This window comes from Serinus canaria, chromosome 1 (assembly GCF_022539315.1).
Source record: "Serinus canaria isolate serCan28SL12 chromosome 1, serCan2020, whole genome shotgun sequence".
Taxonomy (NCBI): Eukaryota; Metazoa; Chordata; class Aves; order Passeriformes; family Fringillidae; genus Serinus; species Serinus canaria.
The window spans coordinates 6,063,530-6,077,131 of record NC_066313.1 but is presented as its reverse complement, the minus strand read 5'-3'; the positions used below and the strand labels follow the sequence as shown (position 1 = coordinate 6,077,131).

At 35.5% G+C, this 13,602-nt stretch overlaps 1 protein-coding gene across 1 annotated transcript in view; it reads left to right on the top strand.

Annotated features, from left to right (window-relative positions):
- CADM2 (cell adhesion molecule 2) overlaps positions 1–13,602 on the top strand; it is a 563,702-nt gene that overhangs the window by 467,372 nt on the left and 82,728 nt on the right. Inside the window, exon 6 of the mRNA XM_030234833.2 lies at positions 11,409–11,499. Coding sequence (XP_030090693.1) covers positions 11,409–11,499 — 91 coding nt within the window. The remainder of the gene's footprint in view (positions 1–11,408; positions 11,500–13,602) is intronic.

The window sequence follows — 13,602 nt, the reverse complement described above, 5'->3', positions numbered from 1 at the left end:
ATAAAAACAATAATAATGAGAATGCAATTTAAAAGCTACAGTTTGAGTACTCTTCATATTGAATGAAAATTAAGTAAAATGTTAATTATATAGCTCAATAATTATGTAAGCACTTTTTTAATTAGAACAGTTACATTTATTAAATTTTTCATACTGGTGGATGCTTGAAACAAATGAAACTTTAAGGATAGTTACTGTACACAGTAAAGGATGATATCTGTGAACAGAAAAGTTCACTGCTACAATTTGCATGTTTAAATGAGATCAATTAGGTTAATGATGGATGAAAATAAGAGATCCATTATTTAAATGCAAAATAATTCATAAACTTGTAAGTCCATTTACTGCCAAACTTTCATCTTTCATAGGGGATATCCAGTTCAAAGGGTTAATGTACAATCCTGACCTTTACCATCTGGAGGTTTATGTTCAAATATGGTTTACAAGTGAAATATAATCTAATTTATTTCTCTGTAAAATCTTATGTAGAAAATCCACAGGGTTGCTTGTCTACTCTGCATAGAAACTTTGAAATCTGGTGTGGGCAGGATATTCCATGTGCCTCTTGTGTGACTAAGAGAGGGCTCCAGAGGGTTTTAAAGGAAGTTTGGGAGGGAGAGTTTAATAATATTAAAAGTGGGAAAGACTAGAAAGCAGGTGAGACAGTCTGGAGGAAAAGATTAAAAACAAATTTAGAGATCATTACCAGAAGCTCCCAAGGAAGAGAAGTTTGACATTCATGAGGGTGGGATGAATATTTTCAAGAAGAAAATTAAATTTTCATTTCTTGATGCTACTGCTTAGTTATTTTCAAATATACTAAAATTTTATAGTGTATAATAGCTGATATGAATGTTAGAGAAAGGACTGAAGGGATATTTGGAAATGCTGAGCAACCAGAGCTCTCATATAACTCCTCCAACAGTTATGGGTGTGCTACAGATCTTAAGCCATATTCAAGATAATTTAAGTCAGACACAACAGAACAATCAAGGCTTTAAACAAAAGAATCTGGGAAAGCAGAAGATAAAGTTACACTGAAAGGTCATGCACTCTCTCAAAGTTCAGCATTTCTTTGTCTTTTCTTTTTTTTCCTTTTCTTAACAGCAAAAGTGAGATAAAACATAAATGAGTTGGAGAGAGTGCAGTGTAAGGCAATGGAGATGCTAAATGAAACAGATTTTACTGTTTACTCTGAAAAAGTGGCATGACAAAAATAATTAAACAAGATGAAAGTTGTAAAACCAAGCTTCATCACTTGCATTCACTGGAGACAACAGAACTGATTTGCAAAGAAAATATTGTTTCTACCACATCATTCATGTGTGGATAGGACTTAATGCATAACTCAGAAACCAGTGACCCATTCTGCAAATCCATGTAAAGGGGAGTGGCTGTTGTCTGGTGCTATCTCCATGGAGTGGCACACACTCAGAACTGGGGTGACAGTGCCACTCTGTCCTTCATTTAATTCAGCAGGGGCTGCTGATGTGCTCACATTTATCTCTGCCTGTGTTAAGGCCAAGCACAAAGTAGGTAAGAATGATCAAAGAACACATTATGTGACAAAGGCAGGGTAAAGCTGTAAACATTTGAAATGGAGCAGGGGGGAATTGTGGAGCTTTGGTGTTGTACTTCCAGCTTCTTTTTCCCCCTCCCAAAACCCCAAGCCACATGTTATGTACTACCACATTTCACATCCTTTATTGTGTTTTAGTAATTGTGGGGAAGGAGCCTGGCATGACCAGCAGGTGAGGTGCTGAAACAAGTCCAATAGATATCTTTAACAAACTACCACATAATCAATGCCTACAGAATTAGTAACCTAAATGGTTTCCTGCCAGGTTGGTACTCAAATTGAGGCATTCATGTAATATGAGTGTCAGGAGGGAATATTTGACTGATCAGTCTTTCTTTTCCCCCACATTGGCATCCACTTTCTTGTTTTTCATCCAGGAGAGTGCATTTACACTCTTCTGTTACAAGCTGTTATTACTCCTTCCTACAACAAACGTAATTTTAAAATAAACCAGATGAGATTAAGGATGACACAACAGAATTCATCAAAGAATCTCAGGTAACAAAGGGACCATATGCTGTTTCTGGTCCTGCTTAACTGTAAAGCAGTTTTAAAGGAGTACAAAAAGAAGACATTGGAATATCCATTTGGATATGGTACCAAGTATTCACTTCTATCAAACCTAAGTATTGAAGTACTATCATAAGGCCTAATTTCACAGTATTGTTGAATACTTTTATTAAAATTAAATGCCATTGCCATGGCACAATTGCTTGAACGAGATTAACTCACCCACAAATATTACTAATTAAATAATTTTTCAGATATATAATATTGATATTTTTTTTTGTCTCATCCATTTAAGCAATGAGTTATCCATTCTTTTCTGAAGCAGAGCATCAAGCTTACTGCATCTGCCAGGCCACTTTGGTGAAGTTACCAAGGCAGACTTGCACCTAACTGCTTATTCAAGGCAGCAGTGCCCAGACAGAAGCCATGCTGCTTGCCATTTACAAAATAAGCCAAATTAGGGGAAATGCTGATTCACAGCTGTAGGATGCACAGCTGGTAAGTGTAAAAGCTATTAAAAATGGTGAGCACTTGCAAAGAGCTGATTAAAGTGCTCCTCTCTCCTCTTTCTCATTTCATTTAGGTTATCCAGTCTGATGCTTATTTTTGTGCATGTTGGAGTGGTTTGTCCTTAGAATTTACTTTTAAAGTCTCTTCTTTCCTAAGCTTATTTTCTTACATTTTTTTAGAAATAGGAATGAAATTATGTAGTACTACAGAATTTTCAATGAGTTTTGTAATTGCCATCCATGTACGAAAATTATAATCTCATGGTTTCTGAAGGAAAAAAAAAGTTCCTGAAACTTGCCTGTGCTCACTCCAGTGCTAATTAATTTAGAAAGTAGATACATCATCATTTTCAGAGGTATCTGCTTATTTTATCTTAGCATCTGGAAATGATGGAAAGGTTCCAAGGATATAAGAGAGAGAAAAAGCACAATGAAAAATGTAGAAGGCTGTGACATAAATAGATTTCACAAACATGCATTTTGAAGAAAAACAGACAAAAATGGGTAGACAATAAATGAATTAGTCTCCGAGGAAAAACTTTTAGAATCTTATCATCTGGCAGCCATTTATTACCAGGTAGCAATAATCTTTTATTATCAGACTGTTAGATTTTTATAACATTTTTTAAAATGATAGCACCAGAACTGTTGTTGTTCACTGCCACACTAAAATATCTGAGAAATTTATGAAAGCTTTTCAGTATTCAGAAGGTTTGCAGTCATAAAATAAAAACATGAAGTAAAGGCACGCTGTTGGTAGCTCATAATTTAGCTAAACCTGTAAGGAGAAAAATGTGTTGTAATGAACCAGTTGTAGTAACTTGCACTCTGGTACAAAGAGGAAGTGGTGGTTTGTGTTCAAATCAAAAAACAACAACAAGGTAAATATATTTATTAAAAATGGCAGAGTAAATCTCAGTATTATAGATCCAGGCAGGAGGTCCTGCTGCACAAGATAAAGTGATTAATTCAAAGTTTGGAGTATTCTGAAAGTAGTTAGTGGGTAATGGAAGGAAGCTGGGGGTTATCCTTTTCCTTGCCAGATGATCTGGCAGCCATGACATGGATGTTACACCATAGAAGAGGTCTGTTTGTTTTATCTGGGCTGCCTGGAGCTTAGCTGAATGTATTCTGAACTGTATTCTGAAGTAATTAATAAGACAGGTTCCCTGTGTTGCTTAGGGTCCAGGAAGGTAAAACCTGGCATCCATGGGATGCTCAGTGATAACAGTGAGAAGAACTGCTCTGTGACACAAGCACAGCTTTCTTCCTTTCTTTCTTCATCATATTCCACACTGTTGGATCCTATGCTCTGCTAGGTTGTTAAACAAAGCCTTTTCTTTCTAGCAGCACTTTTAAGGCTTTTTAAATCATTGAGTACAGGAGAAAATTTCTAGACAAAAGGTAATTAAAACCATCTACTCATCATCCTAAAAGATTAAATAAGGAGGTGGTATCGATGCTTTTAGCAGGAGGATTGTAAGTAACACTTGTAGCACATCCTGATGTATTGTGAGTGCTTGCTTCCCCTGACAAACTCAGCCAGCAAAGTGTTTGCCCCTCCCTGGACCTTTCCTGTGTCTTTCCTTTTGCTGTTAACATAACTTGCACTCAAACAGCAAGTCCAGCAAGGATCACAGGTTTCATTACAACAAACTCAGCTTCTTGCTGCAGCTAGTGAGATGTTCATAACATAAACTACAGAGAGGGAGTCACTTTTAAAGGAAAGATGCATCAGAATCAAAGTGTTACAGCAGAGGCTTGGGGTCAAATGATGTTAATGAGCTGCTTTCAATTATTTATGACACAATTAGGGACAGGATTGTTTCTGCCCTGGTTTTGAGATAGACACCTGACAATTTGGCTGCATGGAAACTAATCAGTTAGAAGAGCCTTGTTTTGGAGGTTTAAGATGTTTGTTGTAGTGATACGTTGTGTAGAGCTGATAAGTTTTTGTTCATCACGTGCAAATGTTTGACCAGCTGTGCCTCCTTTTTTCTACAGTTTTCACAAGGTTTAGCCCTTTTTACTACAACTTTCAAGACTAAGTAGGACACTGTGAAAAAAGAAAAAGAAAAAAAATACAGAATCCCTCATGTTTTAAGACAAAGAGATTTAGGCATTTATCACACTGATATGTGCCATGCATACAGGAAAGAACTTGACCAATGGATTTTTCCTTTTGAACCCCAAAGACTCATAAACTAAAATAATTCAAAAGATTTCTCTTTCTCCATGCACCTTGTATATATTGCACATTGTATGTTACTGTCACCACATGGGACATTTTTTCTGTACCAGGTCTTTCAATATTCTACAACAGAAATAAATGCTTTCTTTGGTGAAGGAAAAACAGAGGAAGTCAAGAGAAATGTGATTTCTGCTTGACACTATGTCCTGGGTTGACTAGTACACCACTGTCACCCATTTCCTTAAAATTATGTGAACCAACCTATCCAAAACTAAAAGTTGAGACCAAGGCTACTTTATGAATTTATTATTACTTAAACAGTAAATAAAATCTTTTGGTTTTAAATATTAATTAATGGATTGCTTTGATCTTGAGAAAATCATGCTAAAGATGTACAAAGAGAAGATCCAAACATTTGGCAATATTACTGTATAGCATGTGAGAACTCAAATGGATAATACTACAGGAGATTTTAATTGAAATGTGATAGAACCCACATCTTCTGTGATGCCATTTTTCCTTGGGAAGTAGGAATCACAAACTTCATGCAATAAACAAGTTTAAAAAGACTTGAAGGGACATTGCACTTTATATGAAATAAGTGTGGAAACATAATCGACCTAGCTGAGTACATATTTGTTACCAGTTTGGACAAGGTTTTCGTAAGTTTTTTTTTGTTGGTATTAGTAAAATACCCAAGATCTGCTTATGGCATTGTGTTTACATTTAGTTAAAAAAAAAAAAATAAACATTCAAATATATTATCATCTTTGACACATAGGAAGACTACTCACTTAGAGCCCACCATCTCAAAACTACTTAAAAAAAAAAAAAGGTATTTTTTTTGCATGTAAAGCCAAAGAATGGATGTACCAATACCACTTGATGCTAAGGATTGACACATTTTTAGGAAATGAGTGGGGATTTTTAAAGTTTTATGAGTTTTTCTTTTTGTGAATATCCTAATCTGGCTCTAGATAACTTTTATAAATGTAAAATTAAGGGTATATTCTGGGTTATGTTTGCACTGAATGTAGAGACAATTTGCCCAGTACTGAATTGTGTGAGGAATGTGTATTGGGCTAAAATTTTTCTAATACCTGGCTTTTTCTTTTTCATGTGTCAGAATATCCTAATTTATCCAAACTAGGAAACGGGTAGGAAAAAAAGCCTTTTCAGATTCAAAGTGAAATCTTAGTTCAAAATCTGCCTGGAAGGGAGACCTTAGCATTCCTGGCTGACCTCTGCTATGGCATAGGAGGTCCTGGCACTCTGACCCAGACCAAACCCTTAATCCGTGAACTCCAAAGGCTGAATGTTCTAATCTCTAAATTAGTGCCAAATAAGTATTTTGCTGGATGTGATCAACAAAGTGTGAATACTTCAGTACTCAGTGGAGTAAGTAACCTCTTTTTCTCATAAATCACTGCATGGGGTCTAATAACTGATCTTGATGGATTGATTAGCACTTCTCACAAAAATTAAATTATGTCTAAGTGAGGGAGTGTAGAAGTGGCTTCCTGAGTTATGGAGGTAGAGCAGGCCTCTTAAATGTAGACTGCTGAAGTGCAGGACCCTTGGGATTAGTAATTCTACCCTTGTAAGGGAAAAGAAGGAGGTGTCCTTGTTCTCTTCTGCTTTCTGAAGATTCAGACACATTGAAGATATTGAGGGTGCTAAGTTTAAACTTCATTGTACATCACTGCAATTATTTATTTAAAAAAATCTATAATTCAGCAGAAAATTTGCAAATTAGGAGCCCTGACTTGGATCTGTACATCTGATACAATACTCCTATGTAAATTTCTGCAGAGGAGAACCACTAAGACTTTTTCTGTTGATCCTCCTTTCACTGGAATGCCAATGGAGGCTGGGATTTACCTTTTAACAAAATGTGTAGAGAAATCTAGTGGCAAGAAGTTTATATTTTGATATGTGTATTGCTTTAGCTGTTTATATTACAGCTAAAGTAATACACATATCAAAATTACCTGGAGGAAAGACTGCTGCATGGTTCTTTGCATAGGTGCATTTTCAGCACTCTGGGAATTCTGATGACTACAAGATCCTGAATAGTCTGCTGCTTCCAATTGTTTCTTAAAAGTGCCAATGAAATATATGTGTTCCACCCACCCTAACATCTGCCCTAGAAGAAAGGTGGTCTTATTTTCTGTTTCTGGGAGTGTAATTACATTGACTGAAGACGATTACATGAGGGAGGGATTATTTGATAGAACAGCGTGTTCCTATCATAACCTCATGATAATGCTACCACTTTGTCTCACAAAATGATTTTTTATGTGCTTATTCATACCTGTTGCTGATTAATGCCCTAGGATGCAAAGGGTTGCACTTTGATTTAGTGACCCAGCCAGAGCTGTGAGTTCCATGAAAGTTTTTGCTAAGAACTGATGGGACCAATGACTTCAAGATACATATGAGAAATAGGCCAAATTCCACTTTTACTATCTTGGCACTAAGAAGAAACTAGAAGAGATTAATTGTCTGATTCTGCTGTCGGCCTATTTCACGATCTTAGCAAATTTGTTTACTTTTATGAATTCAATTTTCCTTTTGTACACTGTGCTTGTTGAGGGTTTGCACATGAAGTGTAACATAACTTACCATGAGGGATTTTTTCCAGCAGCTTTCTTGTGATTACTTTATACGAGTAAATTTATGTGAAGGAATTTAATCCTGCATGTAACCTTATAAAGGCTTGGTGATAAAATAATATAAATATATACTGAAGTCTATTTCACTTCAAGCAGTGTAAAAGCAACAAGTACATTCTGAAATAAACACACCTTTAAGCATAGATCTGATTAAGAGCAAAGGTCAAGTGACTGATGAGAACCACCTTTATTTTGAAAATAGCTTCAAAGAGATTAAAGCAGTTATGCAGTTCCATAGGATATGAATGTTGCCATTATTTGCTGCTAAAAGTAAAACAAAAGTGTTGAAGTGTTTATTTTCTTTGTGTGTCAGATCAGATTTTTACTGGTATAAACTGGTATCAATTTTCCACATATGTTTACTGATTTTGTCTGTTGCTGAAGATGACATAGCCTGATCAAAAATAGATAAATCTTCCCAAAACTTTGGAATGGGTTTCCCAGGCTTGTGAGATGAGATGAGCCCAAATCCTAGAAAGATGGATGAAGCAGAATCACTCAGTGGAACTTTTGCCTTTGGTCTGCTGAATCACAAAAGGTTATAAAAAAAAAAAAAAAAAAGCCCAATGCCATAATTCTTACCTGTAGCTGGTATGTCCAGAAACAAAGTAGAGGATTCTGTGCTCATGGAGGGTAGAAGATATGTTAAGACATGTTTGAACCTCAGTTCAGGTTGGTGGTAGCAATCAGCTGCAGCTCATAAGTACCTCATAACTCAAACTAAAGACTGGAAGGCCAAAGAAGCTCTCTCTGCTGGAGATGGATGTAACTTAAAAAGTCACTGGGTATTGAAAGCAGTGTGTTTCATTGAGAAAACTTGCTGTGGTTCTTACACCCACATAAACCACTGGTTTTTTTAATAGAATTGGACTTTCCCAAATATTATTCTTTTTGGAATACTTATCTCCTCCATAATATTCTTAGAACTCAGGACATATTTGTAGATATTGTAAAGAAAATATATTCACCACTCCCTTGTTCAGAAGAATTTTGCTTTGAATACTGGTCCGAGCTGTTTTATTATCATGAAATTGCTGGGCTAAATGCTAAAAAATATGCAAGTTATTAAAATTCAGGTAAGTTCAGATGGTACACATTGGTATTTTTCTACTGAGTTTAGAGGAGGAGGAAAAGATGTGACCCACGGTACTCTTGACTCTATTCCTTTGCTCTGGTTGTAGAAGGAGATTTTTTTTGACATTTCTACATTATTTATAATAAGCTGATAAACATATCTGAAAAGAAATCAACCTCTTTCAGTATTACAGTTCTTAAATTTCTTTCTTTAGGCTGTTTTCTAACGTTGGTGTTTGCTTGAGATCATGTGATGTTCCGGTTGTTATGATTAATATTTTAAGTGTGACAGGTCAAAACTCACAGTACTGATAGAGTACATTTATACTTTTTAAGTTCTTCCAAAATGAGAGTCACAGTGGGAGACAGTGTTTTGTAATAGCATCTTGTGTTCTGGAAAAATACCAGTCAGCAGGGTTCGATCATCTTTGTAAAAATCAGATATTTAGGTCAGTTTTGATTCAATTCAACTATTCTGAAGATTTCTTGTCATTTAAATTATTGATGTAAATGTGAAGATAGAGGGCAGGTTTATCTTAAAAGTTTTTCCTTTTTAAATATACGCTTGAATTCTGGAGAGAAATCAAGCATGGCCTAAAAAAAAAATAGAAATAGTAATACTGAGAATAAAGCACTCAAAATAGAATATCTAGTTTTTGAAAAAGAATCATTAATAAAATGCAAAAGTTTTCCATTGTTGTCTTCCCTAAAACTTATATATTGAATTAAACCCTGTGTTTCCTGCTTTAGAGAAACGAGTAGTTACTGTTTAAGTCAATTAGCAGGGAAAACCGCTAGGGAATGGACTTCTTCCACCACTTTGTTGTGCCTTAGAGGGTGAAACATAAACATAAGACCTTTCTGTGTTAGTAAGCTCCGTTTAGAAGTGTATGGAGAACAGAGAGCTGCCTGGTGAATTAAAGTAGAAATGGGAACTTTATGTAGGGGACAAGCAGCACTGCATTGATCCATGCAGATGAAAGCTTAATTGTCTGGAATCCTCTCTTCAATTTTATTTGGGTCATTTACAGTATTGCATAAAATGCTGATATTTTTTTAAAATATTTAAGCCAGGAAAAATAGCTAGATGGCCCTTTAATTTCTTCCTTCACCTGTGGCTGTCAGGATTACTTCCATCAAAGTCTCGCTCTTTTTCATATTTCTCTGGAAACCTCTTGATCTCATTGCATTAGTTGTCTCCTTCCCTCAGTTAAATTCTTCATGCATTCCTATCTGATACTAATTTGCTCCTCTGGTTCAATGTATAGTCAAGAGAGTAATTTATTCATCTTCAACAGCACCACTGAAATCACAGAAGTACTTGATGCCCTGATTTATTAAGGCACTTGAGGTCAGTGCCTTAAGCATGTGCTAAAAATGAAGCAAATGCCAGCCTGGCCTCCAAAGGTTTAGTCACCTGCATAATGGTTTGCAGGGTCCTTAAAAATATGAACTTGTGAAATAGATTTGCTACTGGTGGAAGGTTAGAGCAGCTGTTCTGGAAAGCTGAATGATGCTGAAAATATTTTCAGTGGAATTACAGAGAGTCTGCACTAAGCCTTTCCCTCATCTTTTCTTGTGCTGTTACCCTGTGGTTTGCAAAAATAAAAAATCAAAAGTCAGAAATTTTTTCAATCATTTTAATTGTTCAGATGCCATTTAGGGTTCATCAGGGCTATTGGTATCTCAATAAGAAGCTATATTGTTACAGCAAATGTTTTTATTTTTTTCTGGTTGATTTTGAGGGGTCATATTGTCATGTTCTTATACATTTGCTTAATAACAGGACATCAGTGGTGTCACTGCTAAGGATAACAGCGACTGCAGATTTAGTGAGACAAAACTTAGATATCCTAGATTTGCAGGATAAAGTGGTTTATATTAGGAAACTATAGACAAAGAAACCATGAGAAAAAAAAAGAAATGTTTCTATTCAATCTGATATTTTTTCCCACTCTGACAATGAACTTTGTTTTTCCTCTTCCCTTGGAAAAAATGTGTTACAGGCCTTTCTTTATCTTTTTTTTTTGTTGTTGTTCCTTATAAAGGTGGCCCTCTAAGTTACATGTTGACTATGAAAATATATTCTTGCAAACCAGGTGGCAAATATTTTAAAAGTTAAAGACCTACTTCAAATGCTTTATTTGGCATAAATTCACAGTAGCTCTATTGTGTATCTTTTTGCAATTAAAACTTTAAAACTAATCCAATCACATTGGACAGATTGCTGATTCTTCTGTAGTGCTTTTTGCAGATATTTGAAATATTTTCTTTGCAAATTCTGTTTAAGATTGTTACTGTTTAGGGGCAGCTTTATTGCATTTCAGAAATAATATCCTGTAAAATGTCTGCAACAAGGTATTTTATCTGAAAGTCCATTGTAGTTTTTTTATTATGACTTTCAAGCTTCTGCAACAACAAAAGGGTTCCTATTCAAATGTACACTATTACATTCATTCCTCTAATAGCAGCATTCCATCATATCAGCCTAAAAATAGGTAAACAATTGCATGGAGTACTTGTTATTCATCCTAGATTTTTTTTTCTTTATTTTGTTGTTAGAGATCAGATTTTTGGATAGTCATAAGGACTATTTGCATCGAATACAGAAATAAAAATTTGTTTTCTCTTAGTATACACATGCTTTCTATCTGTGTCTCCTAGGGATATAAAAAGTTACTGGTTTAGTTGCATGGGTCATTTTTAATCCCTTCCTCAAGACAATGGAAAATGCACAAGGCTCCATATGAAACTGTCTCCAAGTGTGAATTAAATCTGTGGTTTAGTCTGTTGTAAATAGAGAAGAATGTACTCTTAGATAATAAATCTTTTTGTGTATATCAACAAGTTGTCTATTTTTTTCTTCCTAGATACACCTTTAGTTAAAATCATTTCTTCCAATTCATGGCCTGAAGAAGGACAATCTATAATTTTGACTTGTGAATCCAAAGGAAAACCAGTGTAAGTGATTTAACAAGTAATATGTTTTTTGTTATTTTACTTATTCTGCTGTGACTACAATCCTCAGCTGCAGAAATCAACTGGCTTTGTCTCCTCCTGGGGTGTAAAGTACTCTCTGGTATAGAAAACCCCTTGAAGCCTGTCTTCATTAAGTGTCTATAGAAGATTGCTCTTTTACTTTGTCATCTATTTTAGTTTTCAGGAAGAATTCCAGCTGTGAGATTTTTTTTTTCCCTGTCAGGTATATCAACCTGAAAGGTGTGCAGGTTTAATCTTCCTCTGTTTACATCATTAAATTGATGATAGAGGAGAAAACATCTCATGAAAATCTTTCTACATCAACCAGCCTCAGAAAAAATATATTGAACTTTGGCTGCCATTTACAGGGGAATTTGAAGTTTAATTATATGTGCAAGTTGGCTGCCTATTTCTACCAGGATTTGGAAAGGTGTAGCCTGCTTTAAGAATGTAAATTGTTTTCCTTGGGAATTAACATCTTTTCTATTAATATCTTTAGAGATAAATCTGCAGAGGTTAACCCTTGCACAGAATCTACTACATAAATAGACTTGACTCTTGAAAACAGTTAACTACTCAGAGGGGCTGTTATATATTTACCCCTATATATCAATAATCCAATTGCTTAATAATAAGTCATTATAAATCAAGTTTCTTAAATATTGACCTTCGGCTCAAAAGATCAATATATAGTGTTGTGATGATACACAGATTTAAAATGGTCTTGAAAATGATAATGGAATAATATTTTGAACCTAGAAAAGCTGTAAATTGCATGACAAAAAATCATGTCACTTATGGCTGAATTTCTCCCTGGTGTAGCTTTAGTGACTTCATGGCATTGCTTTATGTAGGAACCTGAAGTCAGATTTAGGTCAAGTAAGGCATTTAAGTCCAAAATTTCTATTTTAAAAAGCTCTTCTGAGTTATGTCTGGCATAATTTAAACTCCATAGATACTTTTTTAAAAAAAATTTATTATATGCCTGAATCATTTTAAACTAACTCTTCCATCTATATCTTGACTGGGTGAGCACCTAGATCATGCTTCTTCCCTGCTTGAGACCAAAACACTGGAAGTCCATCTAATTAGTCTGACCTGATGCTCCATGTAGTTGGTCCTTTCTGTACCTGTGTACTTCTGATGTGTGTGTGTTTCTGAGAAAACTACTTCTGTCAGTAACACAAAAATCCATTGTGACCCCTCTCTTGCTTTTATAATGTACCTGAAGGAGAAGGAGAATCCTTTTATCTCGTATCCATTGAACAGTCCCCTGAGTATGAAGAGGTAGAGTCTGTTTCCCCTTTATTTTCAAAATCTGCTGAAGATGTGCAAGTGCTTAGTTTTAGGAAAGAGGCCAGCACTGATTGCACTGAGTGCACCATTGGCTGGGTGATATTTAGCATTTTCCTTATCTCAGTATTTTCCTCTTGACTTAATAGATGAAGTGCTCTTTTTGGCTAATAGATTGAGGCATTCTAGCCCTACTCAGTTCCTCACTCACAGCAGGATCAGGGAAACAATCAGAGGAGTAAAAGTGAGATACCTTGGCATACACAATATTTTCTATTTGGTACACATAATATTCTGGACATACTCTAAACATTAGTAGGCACTGGTTATAACTTAGTAATTAAAAGAGAGCTTCAATTAAGGTGTTTACTGATTTTTTATTTAAGTGAAGCTGTGTTCTGTCCTTAAAGGATTCAAATGCAAAACTTACATGTGGTTTTGAAAGGGTGAAAAAAAAAAATTCACATTACAGAATTATTAAGACAGGGGATCTGTATGTGTTAGCCTTTGGGGTAGAAATATTTTGCCAATAAATGCACCTCTAATTGTCCAGGCCACAGACACTGCCAGCTTCAGCTGCTCTGTATTGCTTCATTAGGTCAGTCTTTCATGGCACAGGGCCAGTAATGAATAGGCACCCTCCTGGGAGCAGTTTGCAGTGGTTTAGCTTGAGAAACAGGAATGTCATGCTCCCAGCCTTCATTGTGAGTACCTCTGGCTGGGAGAGAGAAAGAGGAATTGGAGATGTCCACCGAGCTCAGATGTGTCAGTGTCACAAGGTAAGTGATGAAT